Source organism: Erythranthe guttata, chromosome 4 (assembly GCF_056151865.1).
Source record: "Erythranthe guttata isolate IM_541 chromosome 4, IM_541, whole genome shotgun sequence".
In the NCBI taxonomy this organism is placed as follows: domain Eukaryota; kingdom Viridiplantae; phylum Streptophyta; class Magnoliopsida; order Lamiales; family Phrymaceae; genus Erythranthe; species Erythranthe guttata.
The window spans coordinates 19,565,746-19,580,378 of NC_142536.1; the positions used below are offsets into that span (position 1 = coordinate 19,565,746).

The 14,633-nt window shown below is 38.4% G+C and overlaps 3 protein-coding genes across 4 annotated transcripts; 1 reads left to right on the plus strand and 2 right to left on the minus strand.

Annotated features, from left to right (window-relative positions):
- Positions 1 to 592: 592 nt before the first annotated feature.
- Positions 593 to 6,486, minus strand: HIRA (histone chaperone HIRA-like protein). Of its 2 annotated transcripts, XM_088817280.1 has the most exons (11): positions 5,946 to 6,474; positions 5,759 to 5,866; positions 4,992 to 5,267; positions 4,660 to 4,911; positions 4,185 to 4,582; positions 2,617 to 3,571; positions 2,234 to 2,444; positions 1,899 to 2,139; positions 1,627 to 1,749; positions 1,409 to 1,523; positions 593 to 1,136 (listed from the first exon to the last, which is right to left on the minus strand). In XM_088817280.1, exons 2-11 carry the CDS (start codon positions 5,864 to 5,866, stop codon positions 801 to 803), a joined length of 3,015 nt encoding a protein of 1,004 aa, XP_088673406.1. In that variant the 5' UTR covers positions 5,946 to 6,474; the 3' UTR covers positions 593 to 800. The 2 variants fall into 2 exon arrangements, with proteins under 2 accessions (XP_088673406.1, XP_088673405.1); XM_088817279.1 differs by having other exon boundaries at positions 5,759 to 6,486.
- Positions 6,487 to 7,058: 572 nt separating this feature from the next.
- LOC105958513 (Tetratricopeptide repeat (TPR)-like superfamily protein) lies at positions 7,059 to 10,204 on the plus strand. The gene has a single exon (XM_012982513.2). It carries the CDS (start codon positions 7,285 to 7,287, stop codon positions 9,889 to 9,891), a length of 2,607 nt encoding a protein of 868 aa, XP_012837967.2. The 5' UTR covers positions 7,059 to 7,284; the 3' UTR covers positions 9,892 to 10,204.
- A 198-nt stretch (positions 10,205 to 10,402) lies between these two features.
- SKD1 (AAA-type ATPase family protein) lies at positions 10,403 to 14,205 on the minus strand. The gene is made up of 8 exons (XM_012982514.2): positions 13,349 to 14,205; positions 12,960 to 13,065; positions 12,402 to 12,600; positions 11,711 to 11,779; positions 11,555 to 11,629; positions 11,366 to 11,464; positions 11,121 to 11,276; positions 10,403 to 10,807 (listed from the first exon to the last, which is right to left on the minus strand). Exons 1-8 carry the CDS (start codon positions 13,824 to 13,826, stop codon positions 10,682 to 10,684), a joined length of 1,308 nt encoding a protein of 435 aa, XP_012837968.1. The 5' UTR covers positions 13,827 to 14,205; the 3' UTR covers positions 10,403 to 10,681.
- Positions 14,206 to 14,633: the final 428 nt, after the last annotated feature.

The following is a 14,633-nucleotide window of genomic DNA, read 5'->3' on the forward strand; positions in this document are numbered from 1 at the left end:
TTAATGAAGGGTAAATTTGTCATTTCATGTAGATAGTGAGTGAATATGGAATTGTTAAGAAACGAATAAAGAAGCGACAAAGCAAAGAGAAATCGAGAAGACGTTAGAAAGAAACAAGTATATTATGATCTTCTTCTTGTGTGCACAACTCTTTACAATGTGCACTATTTATAGGACAAGAAAGATCATTCAAAAGTCATGAGTTACGACTATAGAATTTATAACATTAATTAAAATTAAGGGCAAAAGTGCAATTTTTTTCCCCTGAACAGGAAAAAAGTTTCACGGGCATGCCTCAACTCCATTAATTGTTGTAGCAACGCCAAAAATGTCAATTTTTGGCCAAAATTGGTCGGCCTTCAAAACACTGTGTCGTTCCACGTGAAAAGGAGTTGGGGCAAATTAGTCTTTTCCTCTACGCCCTTCGCTCCCGCTTCTTGCCTTCTTATTTTCCCTCCATTTCAAAAAAGACTAATTTGCCCCAGACCTTTTCACGTGGAACACACGTGTTGTGAATGCCGATCGATTCTAAAAAAAATTTGAACAATAAATAAAACTATATCCCATTCATTAAATTTGAACATGGTCCAAATTTGTTAAATGATCCCATATACTAAAGTTAAAATGATTCAAAATACAAAAGCAAATCCACAAACTAAAATTTACTTTTACAACATATTTCGAAAACGGGAGCTGAATGCAACTCACTCTACATATACATGCAAAATCAGCTTATCTATCGTACAAGAAACACGCTCGAAATAACTCCCCATAAAAAAAAATTAAAAAAATTAATCCTTTTAATTTGCTGCGGGCCCCGCTTTATTCGAATGATCTGACGCAGGAATATCCAAATCCATCTGCTGAGATATTTGTGGCGCGGTTTCCACTTGATTTGCTATAGGTGTTTCTGTGTCCATTGGATCGTTTTTCTCCGATGCAAGATCAACGGCACAGACGACTTGTTCTTGGACAGAGTTTTTCTGAGATGTTTGATTCGTCGGTTTTACGGTTGTTTCGGTGGTCCCGTATTCAGACAGGAGATCCATGAACTCGTTAAGCAACCTTTGAACTTTGCGGTTTGATGCCATAGCTGGGAGAATATCCTCTCGAAGGAGCTTATGCTTATTCATTCCCTAAAAAGGCCACAATCACGAAAATTTAAGGGTTCATTGCATTCAGCACCTCTGTGTTTACTCTAATTGTAAAAAACTCCCTGTGTTATAAATATTAGCAAAAATCCCCCTAGGATTCAATTTTATTAGAAAACTACCCCCTAAAGACGCACCGCTTAGGGGTTTGTGTGCTAAAAAATGCATTGTAGGGTTTCTTTTTGCTAATATTTATAACAAAAACCCTTATTAAGATTCGTGCATTTGGAAGAATTAATTAAAAAAAAGGGTCTTACGAGTACAAGGGGGGCCCACGCAGGTGTTTTGAGATCCGATCCAGATTCGGACATTCCAATAGGAGGTCCAAGAAAGCTCTCGCAAACTTCCCGTAAACGTGACTCATCTGCCTCCCTACGTATTTTTATGACATGATCACCAAAAGGTCAGAACAATAACCGAACATAATAAAAAACCTAGACAAAAAAACAATTTTTTACGTGTGCATTAAACAAACCTTGCTAAAAACCGAATGTACGATAAAAGGGATTGTCTATATTCATTAGGAGAATTCAAAGACAATGCGGATGCCAGCTGAGCTTCCAAATGCCCACGTGTCTGCACCCCGTCATCAGTCACTCTGCACAGAGGTAAAACACGAATTTCATGAGAAATGCAAAATAATAATAAAAAAAATTAAAAAAAATTTAAAAAAAAATTTAAAAAAAAATTTAAAAAAAAATAAAAAAAAATAAAAAATTAATTTTTCATTTTATAATTAAGACAGACCTGGTCCATCCTGGTTTTCGAGCAAGAAATTTTCTGACATCAACTTGCAAAGACGCCAGCTCACCGCCATGAGTAGAACCCAAAGTCCACGAGCTAGCAAAATTCGAGGCGGGAAAACAATCGTCGGCCACTCTCAGCCAACACATAAGACTCGAATCGAATAGATAGGCATGGCGTGTGGCCAGTACAACTAGTGGAGAACCGGATTTCGATAGCTTCACTGATATAACTTTTATTGTACCTGCAAGAAAATATCAAGAATTGGAGGTAACAAGTTAAACTCTATATTCCACTCGGAAAAAAAAAAAAAAAAAGACGAGATTTTTATGACTTACCAGTATCCTTATCGTTGGATTTCATATCTGGTGTTATCAGTGAAATTAAAGAATCGTGAAGTAGACATTTCTTGTTAAAAATATCCCAGACATAAACGGACCCTTTTCTAGTCACGAGCAATAGTTTCCACAATTCGTCACAATCAATAAATACCGATGCGGACCCCATCATCATAGTCGGCATGGCCCGCCTCCCACATTTCGTATATACCTTCTCAAGAAAAAGTATTGCAATCAACAGATTTAGAAAAAAAAAAAAAAAAAAAAAAAAAAAAAAACACATACTATTTTTTTTTTTCGCAAACCAAAGTAATCAACACAAACAATTAAATACCTTAAACTAATAATCAAGAAATAATAACCTTAATAATACTTAAACAAACCTGGAGGGATCCATCTTCACAACCAACAGCCCAAAAATTACAATTTCCAGACAAGACAGTAACTTTCCCAGATATTCTATCAGACCAAAGATTTTCAGACCCTCGTGTGCAAGAAAGTTCTGTTTCCTTAATCACAAATGTACTTCCAGCTCCCACAATATCACTAACCGCATGCTCTCTCGGACGAGCTTCCAAGCAAACAGGCAAAGCATCATCCCCTCGTTTCTTATCAAACACTCTTATCGAAAGAATATTCCCACCAGATGCCACACTACCAATCTGTTCGACGTTTCTATTCGTTTCTTTACTTCCACTAGCCGGGATTTTCTCAATCACCAAGCTGTCACTAACAGAGGCCCTAGCTGTGACACCCGAGCGCTCGTGGGCCCCACTAATAACTCTCCGCACTGTTCCATTATCGTTCTTGTCATGATTATTGAAGGTATTCACAGGTGGTAATAATTCGATAGCTTCGGATTGATGATCTGTCACACCAACTGCTTCCGGAATTATCCTCTTCCGACCATCGGGTCGTCTGTACTCCTTTTGCTTTACGGGGCTCGAAATTCGGGCCTGGCCCACTTTATTCGAACCATCAACTATAGCATCTTCGGTTTTCTTTCCATCATTATTGATATCATTAGTCTTCTTGATTTTTGTTGTGACAACCACTGAATCGACTGAGGATTTTAAGGATGATGTCTGATTTTCCATGGCAAAGGTGCTCGTTTTTTTGCTCGGTGTTTGCTTTGCGGTTGCTGCTGCTTCGAGCAGTAGCTGAGCTGGCGTTTCGGCTAAGTTCCCTTGTCGGCTTCTTACATCACCGTACCGACTTTTTTTCAGATCGTCCAATTCGGAATCGGTCAACTTTTCGCCTATTTCATTCGCATCGAAATGAAATGTCGCCACTGTTCCATCCAATGAACAAGCAAATAACGAGTAACCATCGGGGCTCCTGCAAGTGAAAATTTGAAGACTCATAAGCAATTAAAATCTTAAAATCCTAGCATTTCCGAAGCAAAATCCCTCAAGTCAGGGAGTAAAATCCTTAAAATTTTAAAATTTACAATTTTACATTGGAATCATAAGTCGGCTAGAAGTCAATTTATTGGGCTAAATTCAATTTTGTTACCCTTCAAAACAAGTGAAGCTCTACAATTTTTAACACTGAACTGAACAACTTTAAATTTTTTTTTTAATTTATTCAAGTAAGACGAATAATTCTGAAATTTGGTGGAAATTGAACCATAGAATAATAATGAACAACAACGATCAAGAACTAATCCAAGAATCAACAACCATACAAAAATCATTGTTTATTTATGTCGGGACACAACTTTATTTCATGTTAGGTGATGTTCTATATATGTTGAGACACCAAAAATATTGTCATGCTATGTAAATTTACACGGTAAGTAAAAATCCTACAATTTTACAGCATCTTGTTGATTTTACTTAAAATCACACATATCAAATTCAAGAACACAGCTCAAAAAAAGCAAAGACTGAGTTTTTATTCACGAGTACAAAAATATACAAAAAGAAAAACCGAAAGATAATTTTGTTACCAGGTCAAATCCACCACGCTTTGAGTAAAGAAATGCTTGGCCACAAACAGCGGACGAGGACTCGCGGTGGTCCACACAGTTATGGTGCGGTCTTGACTTCCGATTGCAATAACATTATACGGCTGTAAGTCTTTCCCTTCAGTCCTTGAAGAACCGTTACTCCAGCCAGCAGATGAAGTCTTTACATCATGGGAATTTGAGAAACTCCGTCTAAACATCGAATGATTGAACCTAGCAACAATAATCGGAGCATTATGTCCTAAAAAGTCAAAAGTGGCGGACCATTCTCCTCTCTCAAGAACAGGAGCAGAATGCCTCGGTTTCTGAAACCCATGTGTGGTAGTTATAAAATGACCGCAGGGTGACCAATCGAGCCGCCTGAAGAACGTGGACCCCAGCTGAAAAAGAAAAAAAAATGTGATAATCGAGACAGCTGTAAAAAACAGCAAAAGAAATAGAAAACTGTTTAGCTTACGGATTTAGCCCAGTGACCGTCTGTTCTATGGGCAAGGCTCCAATCACTCGTTCGCCAGATTATGACAGTCTTGTCATCTGATTGGCTAGCTATAAACGAACCAATCGGGTCCCACGCCACACCTTTGACCAGACTAGAATGCCCGCGAAGAACAGCTGTACAGATACCGTTACTCATATCCCAAACATGAATCGAATTATCAAGACTGCCACTGGCCAATGTCGAGTCGTCGGGAGACCAATTAAGATCGACCTACTTTAAGAAACAGTAATTAGTACACGCGCCACACCCGATTATAGAAAATGGTAAAAACGGTAATATCATGTTATTACCACATCGGCAGTGTGCCCTCTCAGAGTCATAGCAACTTTCCAGTTTTCAACATCGGGCGGCTCTCCACTACCGAATTCGGTAGTACCCGAACCTGGTTTTCTCTCGTGAACGAGAATAACTTGATCGTCTGAGCCAGATGCGATGTATCGGCCATGCTTGGCCCACCTAACACAGTTAACTGAACCGAAATGGTCGCGAAGAGTTGCGAGAAGATTCGACGCTGCGTCATCAGCATGCAGTTCTCTGCCGACGGATTTCATGTTCCAAACACGGACCTGAATATGTAACAGAAACTTTGCTTAGTTCGGCAATAAAGAGAATCTTGATAAAATCTAAGTGGTTTACACATATTTGAAGGACGATTAGAGCAATTTAAATTATCGTTTTCTCAGTATTTACTGTTGTCGCGCGTAAATTCAAACGGATGATTTCCCGCGGTAACCGATGAATAGAAACTTCCCTGATCCAAGATTCATTGGGTGTTCTTTGAAACCGAATTACTTCTAAAAAATCCGAATATAAGTTACTGATAATACCCAATGCTTAAAAATGGTGTATTCAAGATTTACGGCGTAAGATAATCGTCCTATCGATTACAAATGCAAACCACTGAGTTGGTCATAAAACCACAAAATCATGACACTTATAGCAGTTTGATGGTCCAAATTGCTGCACTACAAATCCTAACAAGGCAACATTTTTCAGAATTGACAAGAAATATTTTTGCATTAAAAGAAACAAATCAGAAAAAGAAAAAAAAATTTACCTTATGATCGCCACCGCCGGTGGCAAACCTGAGGCCGCCGGGCTGAATATCAATGGAGAAGATCTGTGTGCCACCATGCCTAATCCAACCAGGTTTCTCTGCTATCATCTTTCACAACTTGAAATTCCAAGATTAATTCTTGAAAAAGGCAAGAAACACAGAAAAACAAAAGGGTTTCTTTTTTCACCTAAAAGTTAAAACCCATTCATAATCTCTCCAAGTTCTTGACTTGCAGCTAACATGAGAAATTGGAAAAACCCCAGAAATTTAAACCTCAAAGAGTGTATGAGAAAATACAAAATTCGAAAATTAGGGCAGCAAAGATGGGAACTTTAATTAACCAAATTGAGGAAGGGAAAAATGGGTTTAAAGAATTATGGATGTTTCAAGTAACTGGCAAAGATTAAGAAATTATTAGTGAAGTAATCAATAAAAAAGAACTCTAGAATGGCAAATAGTGAAAAAAGGTTGATTTTTTTTTCTTTTGTGAGCAGCCTGAGGGGGAAAAAAACCCTAGTGCGTAGGCTATTTGGGGTTTGATTTTCTTGTTTTTCTCTTTGTGTTTTGGAAGAAGAGAGAATGCTTGCAATTAAGTGTTGAGTAATAAATAAAATTCTTGTATTTGTATTGAACGGTGCAATGTGATGTAAGATAAAGAAAGAGAATCAAATTGCCCCAAGATGGTTTTTTTTTCTTTATAAATTGACCTTATAAATCGATCTACAATCGAACCCAATGAGAATAGAACCCATATAAATCGGCCTACAATCGAACCCAATGTGAATAGAACCCATGTAAATCGGCCTACAATCGAACCCAATGTGAATAGAACCCAATGAGAATAGAATCCATGTAAATCGGCCTACAATCGAACCCAATATGAATAGAACCCAATGAGAATAGAACACATGTAAATCAGTCTACAATCGAACCCAATGTGAATAGATCATGTGAACTATACCCTCACCATCTGATACAATTAGAGCAATGCCCTTGCACTTGGCCCAAGATAGTTTAATTGTGTCTTGTCAATATTTTCTTGGACCGAATACTAGTTTGTAAGTTATTGTCCGAGAATATGGTTTCGTTTAACTAATGTACATCTACTACTACTATTCAATTATGTAATTGTGATGATATTTACAAGTTTATAGATACATACAAAAGGGGTGTGTTTTTTCTTGTTTCACTTATTTATTTAATTGCTCTAACCTCTAAATAATTATTTGCCTAAATCCATAGCCTAATATAAATTTTATTATTATTATTATTATTATTTATTTATTTTAAATATACAGTGAAGCTTTAATAGCCGTTAACTTAAAACCAAAAATTGAAATTCGGTTCTCTAACAGTTCTTCAACATGAACAACAAGGAGACTAGTTTTATTTATGGATGATCATTCACCACACCGATATCGCAACGGAATGTGCTACTAACTATTGGTTCGTTTTCTCTGATTGATTGATCATCGGTTATAAATCTCGTTATTCCTTTTTGGGGATAATTTCAATCACAAATTACCATGATTGATCGCAGTAGACCATTAAGAAACCTCAAATATCTATCTTGTAACCCATTTCAATCGTTTCGTTTCTTTAATTCCCCAGCGGTTGCACTCAAAACCCATAAGGAAGCTGCAAATTTCACAGTTTTTCATAACGCCCACAACCCGTTTGATAAAACTCCTCACAGGGATATTTCGTATTACAACCACTTACTTTTTGAGCACTCGAGGAATGGTCTGAACGTAGAAGCGTTGAAATTTTATGCTGTAATTAACAGGAGCGGGGTTTTAGTCGATGGGTGTAGCCTTTCTTGTATATTAAAGGTTTCTGCAGCCTTGTACAACCGTGCTTTTGGTAAACAAATACATTGCCAGTGTGTTAAGAATGGGTTCTTTGATGATGTTAGTGTTGGAACCTCACTTGTTGATATGTATGTGAAAAACGGGAATTTGGATGACGGCAAGCGAGTGTTCGATGAGATCAAAGAGAAGAATGTAGTAACTTGGACATCGTTACTCACAGGCTATTCACAGAAGGGGATGATTCGAAAGGTCGTAGAAATTTTTAGCCTGATGAAATTTGAAGGAGTTGAACCGAACCCTTTCACGTTTGCAACTGTTCTTGGAGCTTTGGCAGATGAAGGCGAACTAGATGCTGGAGCTCAAGTGCATAGTATGGTTATCAAGAGCGGTTTTGATTCAATCCGGGTTGTGGGGAACTCTTTAGTTAGTCTTTACTCGAAATCTGGGATGACGAAAGAGGCTATATATGTCTTTGATAGCACAGAATGTCGGGATTCGGTTTCTTGGAATGGGATGATTGCAGGCCTTATTACAAACGGGCTTGAGTTCGATGCTCTCGATATGTTGTATAGGATGAGGTGTGCAGGTGTAAAATTCACGGAAACAACTTTCGTGAGTGTTGTTAAGTTGTGTGCGAACCTTAAAGAATTCGTTCTCGCCAGACAGATCCATTGCCAGGCTGTCAAGAGCGGGTTTGGTTGTTTCGACAACATTCGAACGGCGCTTATGGTGTGCTACATGAAAGGTTGTGCGATGGACGATGCAGCCAAGATTTTCTTGGTTACATCCACGGTTCAAAGTGTGGTGTCTTGGACAGCAATCATTGGAGGGTACATGAAGAACTCTCGAACAGTAGAAGCACTAAATATGTTTCTCGAAATGCGAAGAGAAGATGTCAGACCTAATCATTACACTTATTCGACAATACTTGCAGCTCTTCCAACCAATTCCTTGTTTCAAGTGCATGCAGAAATCGTCAAAACCAATTACGAAAAATCGCCTTCAGTAGGCACAGCATTGCTCGATGCGTATATCAAGATAGGAAAGACCGACGATGCTTCGAAAGTTTTCAAACGAATTGAAGATAAGGATGTCGTTGCTTGGTCGGCAATGCTAGTCGGATATGCCCAAGAAGAGGATATCGAAGGAGCTGTAAATATTTTCGATCAGTTAACTAAGGAAGGTGTCGATCCAAATCATTTTACTTTCTCTAGTATAATCAATGCATGTGCTACACACTCGGCCGCATCAGAGCAGGGGAAGCAGTTTCATGCAAGCTCAATCAAATATCGGTATAACAACACTCTGATTGTAAGCAGTGCCCTTTTAACAATGTACGCCAAAAAAGGCGATATCGAGAGTGCCTACGAAGTCTTCAAAAGGCAGAAGGAAAGAGACTTAGTTTCTTGGAACTCGATGATCTCAGGGTACGCGCAACATGGCTACGGGGAAAAGGCGCTAAAAATATTTAAGGAAATGCAAAAGAAAAACATGGAAATGGACGAAATCACGTTTATCGGTGTCATTTGTGCGTGTACTCATACGGGACTCGTAAGCGAAGGTCAAGTATACTTTGACATGATGGTGAATGATCTTCGCATTTCTCCGACGATGGAGTTGTATTCGTGCATGGTTGATCTGTACAGCAGAGCTGGTATGCTGGACAAAGCTATGGCTCTTATTGACGGGATGCCCTTTCCTGCGGGGCCGACTGTTTGGCGTACACTATTGGCTGCATGCCGAGTGCATCGAAATTTAGAGCTTGGCAAATTTGCAGCTGAAAAGCTCATTTCGTGTCAACCGCAGGACTCGGCTGCATACGTCTTGTTGGCTAATTTATACGCTGCGTCTGGACACTGGCCAGATCGAACGAAAGTGAGAAAACTGATGGACGAGAGAAAAGTTAAAAAGGAAACCGGGTATAGCTGGATTGAAGTGAAGAAGAAGACGTACTCTTTCATAGCTGGCGATGTTTCGCATCCTTTATCGGATCAGATTTACAAGAAACTCGGAGAATTAAGTATTCGGTTGAGGGACGCAGGATATCGGCCGGATACGAATTATGTACTCCACGACATTGAAGAGGAACAGAAAGAAGCCATCCTTTCTCGGCACAGTGAGAGGCTTGCTATTGCCTTTGGATTGATTTCGATACCTAATGGCATTCCGATACGGATCATAAAGAATATTAGAGTTTGTGGTGACTGCCACGCGGTGATTAAGCTAATATCAAAGCTGGAAGGGAGAGAAATTATCGTAAGGGATTCGAATCGATTTCATCACTTTAGTGAAGGTTTGTGCTCTTGCGGTGATTACTGGTGACATTTTCAAGAAGTTGCGAATTGACTACCGAATTCATCAGAGAGAATAACGTTATTGGTTGTAAATATAGAATTTTGGTACTCGAGATGGATAAGACAATCGAAATTCAATTTTGCCATCATGTTGACGTTTTCATCTGCTTCTTTATGTCTTCTTTGACACGGTTGAATGTACAAGCAGTGACCTTCATATTTGTATTTAAGGGTTCAACATTTTGGAAAGTTTTGCTATTTCCATTGTTGTGTAAGAATGCTGCATAAGAAAGTGAATCAAGAATTGCTAATGGTGATTAGTTTGATTCTTTGGGATTTTATTGACCGCAATATTCGAGTTTTTGTCGGCTCTACCGCAATTTTTGCCCAAATACAAAAGCATCATCCATATTAACTGTCTCTATATGGAAATCGGAAGCTGGCTTCGGTTAGTATCCCTGCAATCGTTTATCATCAAAAACAGAACAAAATAAACGCAGTCCAAGTAATGAAAACAAGCCGTAGGACAAAACAACGCCTAGATAAAAATCCATTGTATATAGTGTTGCACATGAAAAACACACCATATATTAACAACATTCGTTGCAGTAGTTTTAATGTTTGTACACAACATTTAAAAGATAACATGCATTTTGAAAAGTGTCGGCTCATTTTCCAGCCAAGTGCAGGATAAATATGCGGTCACCTATCGATGAGGGCTAATAATGTTTAAATCCAGTGAATAAAACACAATATACAAATGCCTTGAAATTGCACCGAGTCGAAGAAAAAAACAAAACCCAATCACCACACGTTCTTCAACCTTCCTCACCGAACTCCTTGGTGAATCTTTCGTGCACATCAAGGTCGCTTTTGCTCACAGTCGGTCTCTGTCTCGCAAGCACCTTATCAAAGTCTGATTTTGATATAGGTGGTGGAGTGATCTACAGAAACAATAACAAAAAAAAATAATTTAATTAAATCTTTATTTGATATCTGGTTAGTGCAATTATTAAAAAACAAGTTCTCAGTATTGGACCTGATTGGGTTCTCATAAGATAGCTAGCTAATCTTACCTTGGGCACCAAACGAGGCATAATTGCATTACAACTGTTGGTATATTTAGTATCGAATTTTGCCATCATTTGCCATTAGTTTTTGTTTACATTCACTAGTATGTTCATCTTACATTGTACAAATATACAAAACATATATAAAATAAAAACGTATACTGATATAAATTAAGAAATTTAATACCTTTGAAGCAAGTCCTTGTGCATCAAGCTCCTCCATGGTTATCTGGATGGCACCTTGTTGCTTGGGTCCGCATGGTATCCATATTCCACTAGAAGTCTTAAAAAAGTACATAGCATCTTGGGTTTTGCGGACAGGCTCAAATAAGACATCTTTCACCTATTAAAGTCATTAACATTAATTTTACACAACAAAAAACAGACATCATATAAATATTGGACATATTAAAACACCAATCACAAACTTACACAAACAGAAACATCAGAACCAGAAAAACCTTCAGTTTTCTGACCTAGGGCTTCAAAGTCAGCTTCAGTCAAGTTATGAGGTGTATCTCCTAAATGCACCTACACAAATATTGACAGGGCACAAGGGAGAATATCAATCTTCGACAACCAATTCTGATTCCTTCTCTGGACAAAAGACAAGTTCCTTACCTTGAACATGTGCTGTCTTGCCTTCGCATCTGGTAGGGGGATGTAAATGCGCTTGTCAAATCGTCGCCTAATAGCCTATTGAAAAGATATCCAAATTAGCCAAAAAAAAAAAGAACAATCATTTTGCCAAAAACTCTACCTGGATTTAGATGTTACCTGATCAAGAGAATAAGGAGTATTTGTTGCAGCAAGAACAAGAACTTTATCGTCATTGTGGCCTACGCCCTATTAATAGATATCAGATAGCCATGAAACTGGTGAGTAATACAGTATTTATCTGCATTAACAACGAAATATAATGAACCCAAATTACCACATATAAATCTTCAAGATCCATTCAGATCTATAAAAAAGTCTATACCATTTCAAGCTGAGGACTAGCTAACAGAATTTTAAGATACATCATACATTTATCCACCATCTCAGTGTAAAATCACCTGAAGCTAATTTTTGTATTTTGAAATTTAACACCCCATCAAAAAAAATTGGCACTTTTGAACTGCAAGACAAGAATTACTGATTTTCACAATGAAAAAATTCCAGTCAGATTATTCAAATTGCATGGGTAGCAGTTTCCTTCAATGCAAGCACAGGACAATCATAAATGATAGATGTTATACACAACCAATGTACAGGTACGGAACTATTTGTTCAAGGAACCATAACAACCACAAGTGCGGATGAGTATTCAATTTAAAGAGCCAACTTGAAGAAAGATATGTAACCGCATAAGATCTCAGATGGATCGGCAATTCAATAACAGAAATGAAGCAGGTTGTCTGCTTAACAGAGTCACAAAGAAATTGTAAGGCATAATTTCAATCATTGGTCACTACTTTAAAGTTACCTGCATCTGCACCAGCAGTTCTGTTTTAATTCGTCTGGAAGCTTCACTCTCATTTCCTTCTCCACGTTGGCCACAAAGGGAATCTATCTCATCAACAAATATAATGGAGGGAGCACTTTCTCGTGCCATTTGGAAGAGGTTAGCGACTAGCTTTTCACTTTCACCCATCCATTTTGAAACCAAGTCTGAAGAAGAAATACTAAAAGAGAAGATAAGTTGGCATTTGCCAACTTTATGGCGTAAGTACATGATCATTGAAAACAACGAACTAAAAAAAACAACAAATAAAAAGATGTGTAAGGAAAAAAGTGCCCTTCTACAGATTACAGCACATGAGTAAACTCATCTTAATACACATTTTATTAGAACTTCATTGCGAATCATCTCAAAGGAATAGAAAGAGCTTGTGTGCAGAGAGAAAAAGCACCAATATCTAGACGAAGCCATTTACATTCACTTATAAATAATGAAGCATACGCAACTCCCTCAGTTAGTGAACGATATCATCAAGCAGAAAGTACGGAAAGAGGTATGTGCAATTGCTGACATATAAGGTACCTGAAAAATGTCGAGTCAGCTTCAGTGGCAACAGCCTTGGCTAAGTATGATTTTCCTGTTCCAGGTGGACCGTACAAAAGAAACGCCCTCCATGGGCGTCTTTTCCCTAAAAAGCACACGTAATAAAAATAATCATATAACAATACAATCATAGGGATACATTTATATCAATTCATTATTTTCTCTCTTTGTGGGCTTTAGAACAATTCATTGCAGTGCTTCAATATTCAAATGTGATTTAGAGCATTTAATCAGGCAACACCAACAGACCACCACAAAGGAATAGACTTTTCGACATTTCATTTCGTCTGTACTTCGCACACAAAAATACGACCAAGGAAACACACACGCACACAAACATATATATGAAGTATAATTAATCAATATACCAGTAAAGAACTGGGGGAATTTCACAGGAAGAATCACAGCTTCCTGCAAGGCCTGCTTGGCGCTCTCCAATCCGGCAACATCGTTCCACTTAACATTGGGCTTCTCCCTAACAATCGCGGAATTCAAACCAGACCGAAGCTTCTCCTTATCAGCATCATCCCCATCATTCCCATCTTTCCCATCCTTGGGCTTGGTCTTGGGCCGGGTCGCCACGGCAGCATCCCCCCCATTGGCAGAGTGTCCCGAACCGCCCTCATCAAGCACGGCCCGGATCTCCTCGGCCCGGCGCAAGTACTCGGTGAATTTCTGCGTGATGGCTTCCTTAATTTTAGGGTTCTTTTCATACTTGAGGTGGGTTTTGAAATACTCCAAGGCGTTCATGTACAGCGGGAACGCTCTGGCGTAGTTCCCGGCATTATCCTCCGCCACCGCCTGCCGGACGTACTCGATCGCTTGCTCCTTGAAATTGCTGTACATCCTTGCCGATCATAAAAGTTTGAAAAAATTTTGTCAACGGCGGATTCGATCGATTGTTGATTTTTCAGCTCGTTTTCTTCTGCGGAGACGTAGATCGGAGAATGGAGGATGAATTCTTCGAATTTTTTTCGGGATTGAAGGTTGAATTGGTGGATTAGGTTGGGGGAATTAGGGAATGGGCTGCGAAAGTACACGTTTGTATCACAAATTGGGGATTGGAAATTGTTGACCTGAAGTCGCGTGATGTAAACGCGCTTTTATTGGCTGCTCAGTGCTCACGCAACCCCCCTCACGCGCCATCCAAGCTTTGCATTCCAAATTGATAAAAGTATTTAAAAATATTAGATTGGTTGTTAAGTTCACAAATCATTTCTCGTACATTTCATTTTTCTAATTACAAAATTGACATTTATTTACAGAAATACCACTCAACATCGTAACCGCAGACTGCCGGTGAACATGGCCGAATCCATATGGATCTGATTGAATCCATGAAACTGGATCCAAATTGTCGGCCCTATTGATCGCATTTTCCGAGTTCGCATTTGTTTAAAAGTAAATTTCAACCATATAAAAATATAACAATTAATCCCCTAATATATTTGTTGACATTAAAATTTCGAGATAAATCACCAATTAATAATCCAAATAATCAGTTAGTAAATTGAGACTCAATAGAAGTCTATAATATATTTGGGCTTTATAAATATCATAAATTGGTTAGTTCAGGAAATAAGTCATATATATTTATTTGATGGATTAACTAATTGGGCCCATATTTAGCCCAAATAAATCAAATTACAAGAG

What these genes read in the sequence shown, in the direction of transcription:
- LOC105958513 (XM_012982513.2), top strand. Translation starts at nt 7,285, where the DNA reads ATGATTGATCGCAGTAGACCATTAAGAAACCTCAAATATCTATCTTGT.
- HIRA (XM_088817279.1), bottom strand. Translation starts at nt 5,866, where the DNA reads ATGATAGCAGAGAAACCTGGTTGGATTAGGCATGGTGGCACACAGATC. An exon ending in AGCGTGGTGGATTTGACCTG is followed by an intron (nt 3,572 to 4,184) that starts GTAACAAAATTA and finishes TTTCACTTGCAG; the next exon opens with GAGCCCCGATGGTTACTCGT. An exon ending in GTGAAGATGGATCCCTCCAG is followed by an intron (nt 2,445 to 2,616) that starts GTTTGTTTAAGT and finishes TTTCTTGAGAAG; the next exon opens with GTATATACGAAATGTGGGAG.
- SKD1 (XM_012982514.2), bottom strand. Translation starts at nt 13,826, where the DNA reads ATGTACAGCAATTTCAAGGAGCAAGCGATCGAGTACGTCCGGCAGGCG. An exon ending in AACTGCTGGTGCAGATGCAG is followed by an intron (nt 11,780 to 12,401) that starts GTAACTTTAAAG and finishes ATCTATTAATAG; the next exon opens with GGCGTAGGCCACAATGACGA. An exon ending in GTTCTGATGTTTCTGTTTGT is followed by an intron (nt 11,277 to 11,365) that starts GTAAGTTTGTGA and finishes TGACTTTAATAG; the next exon opens with GTGAAAGATGTCTTATTTGA.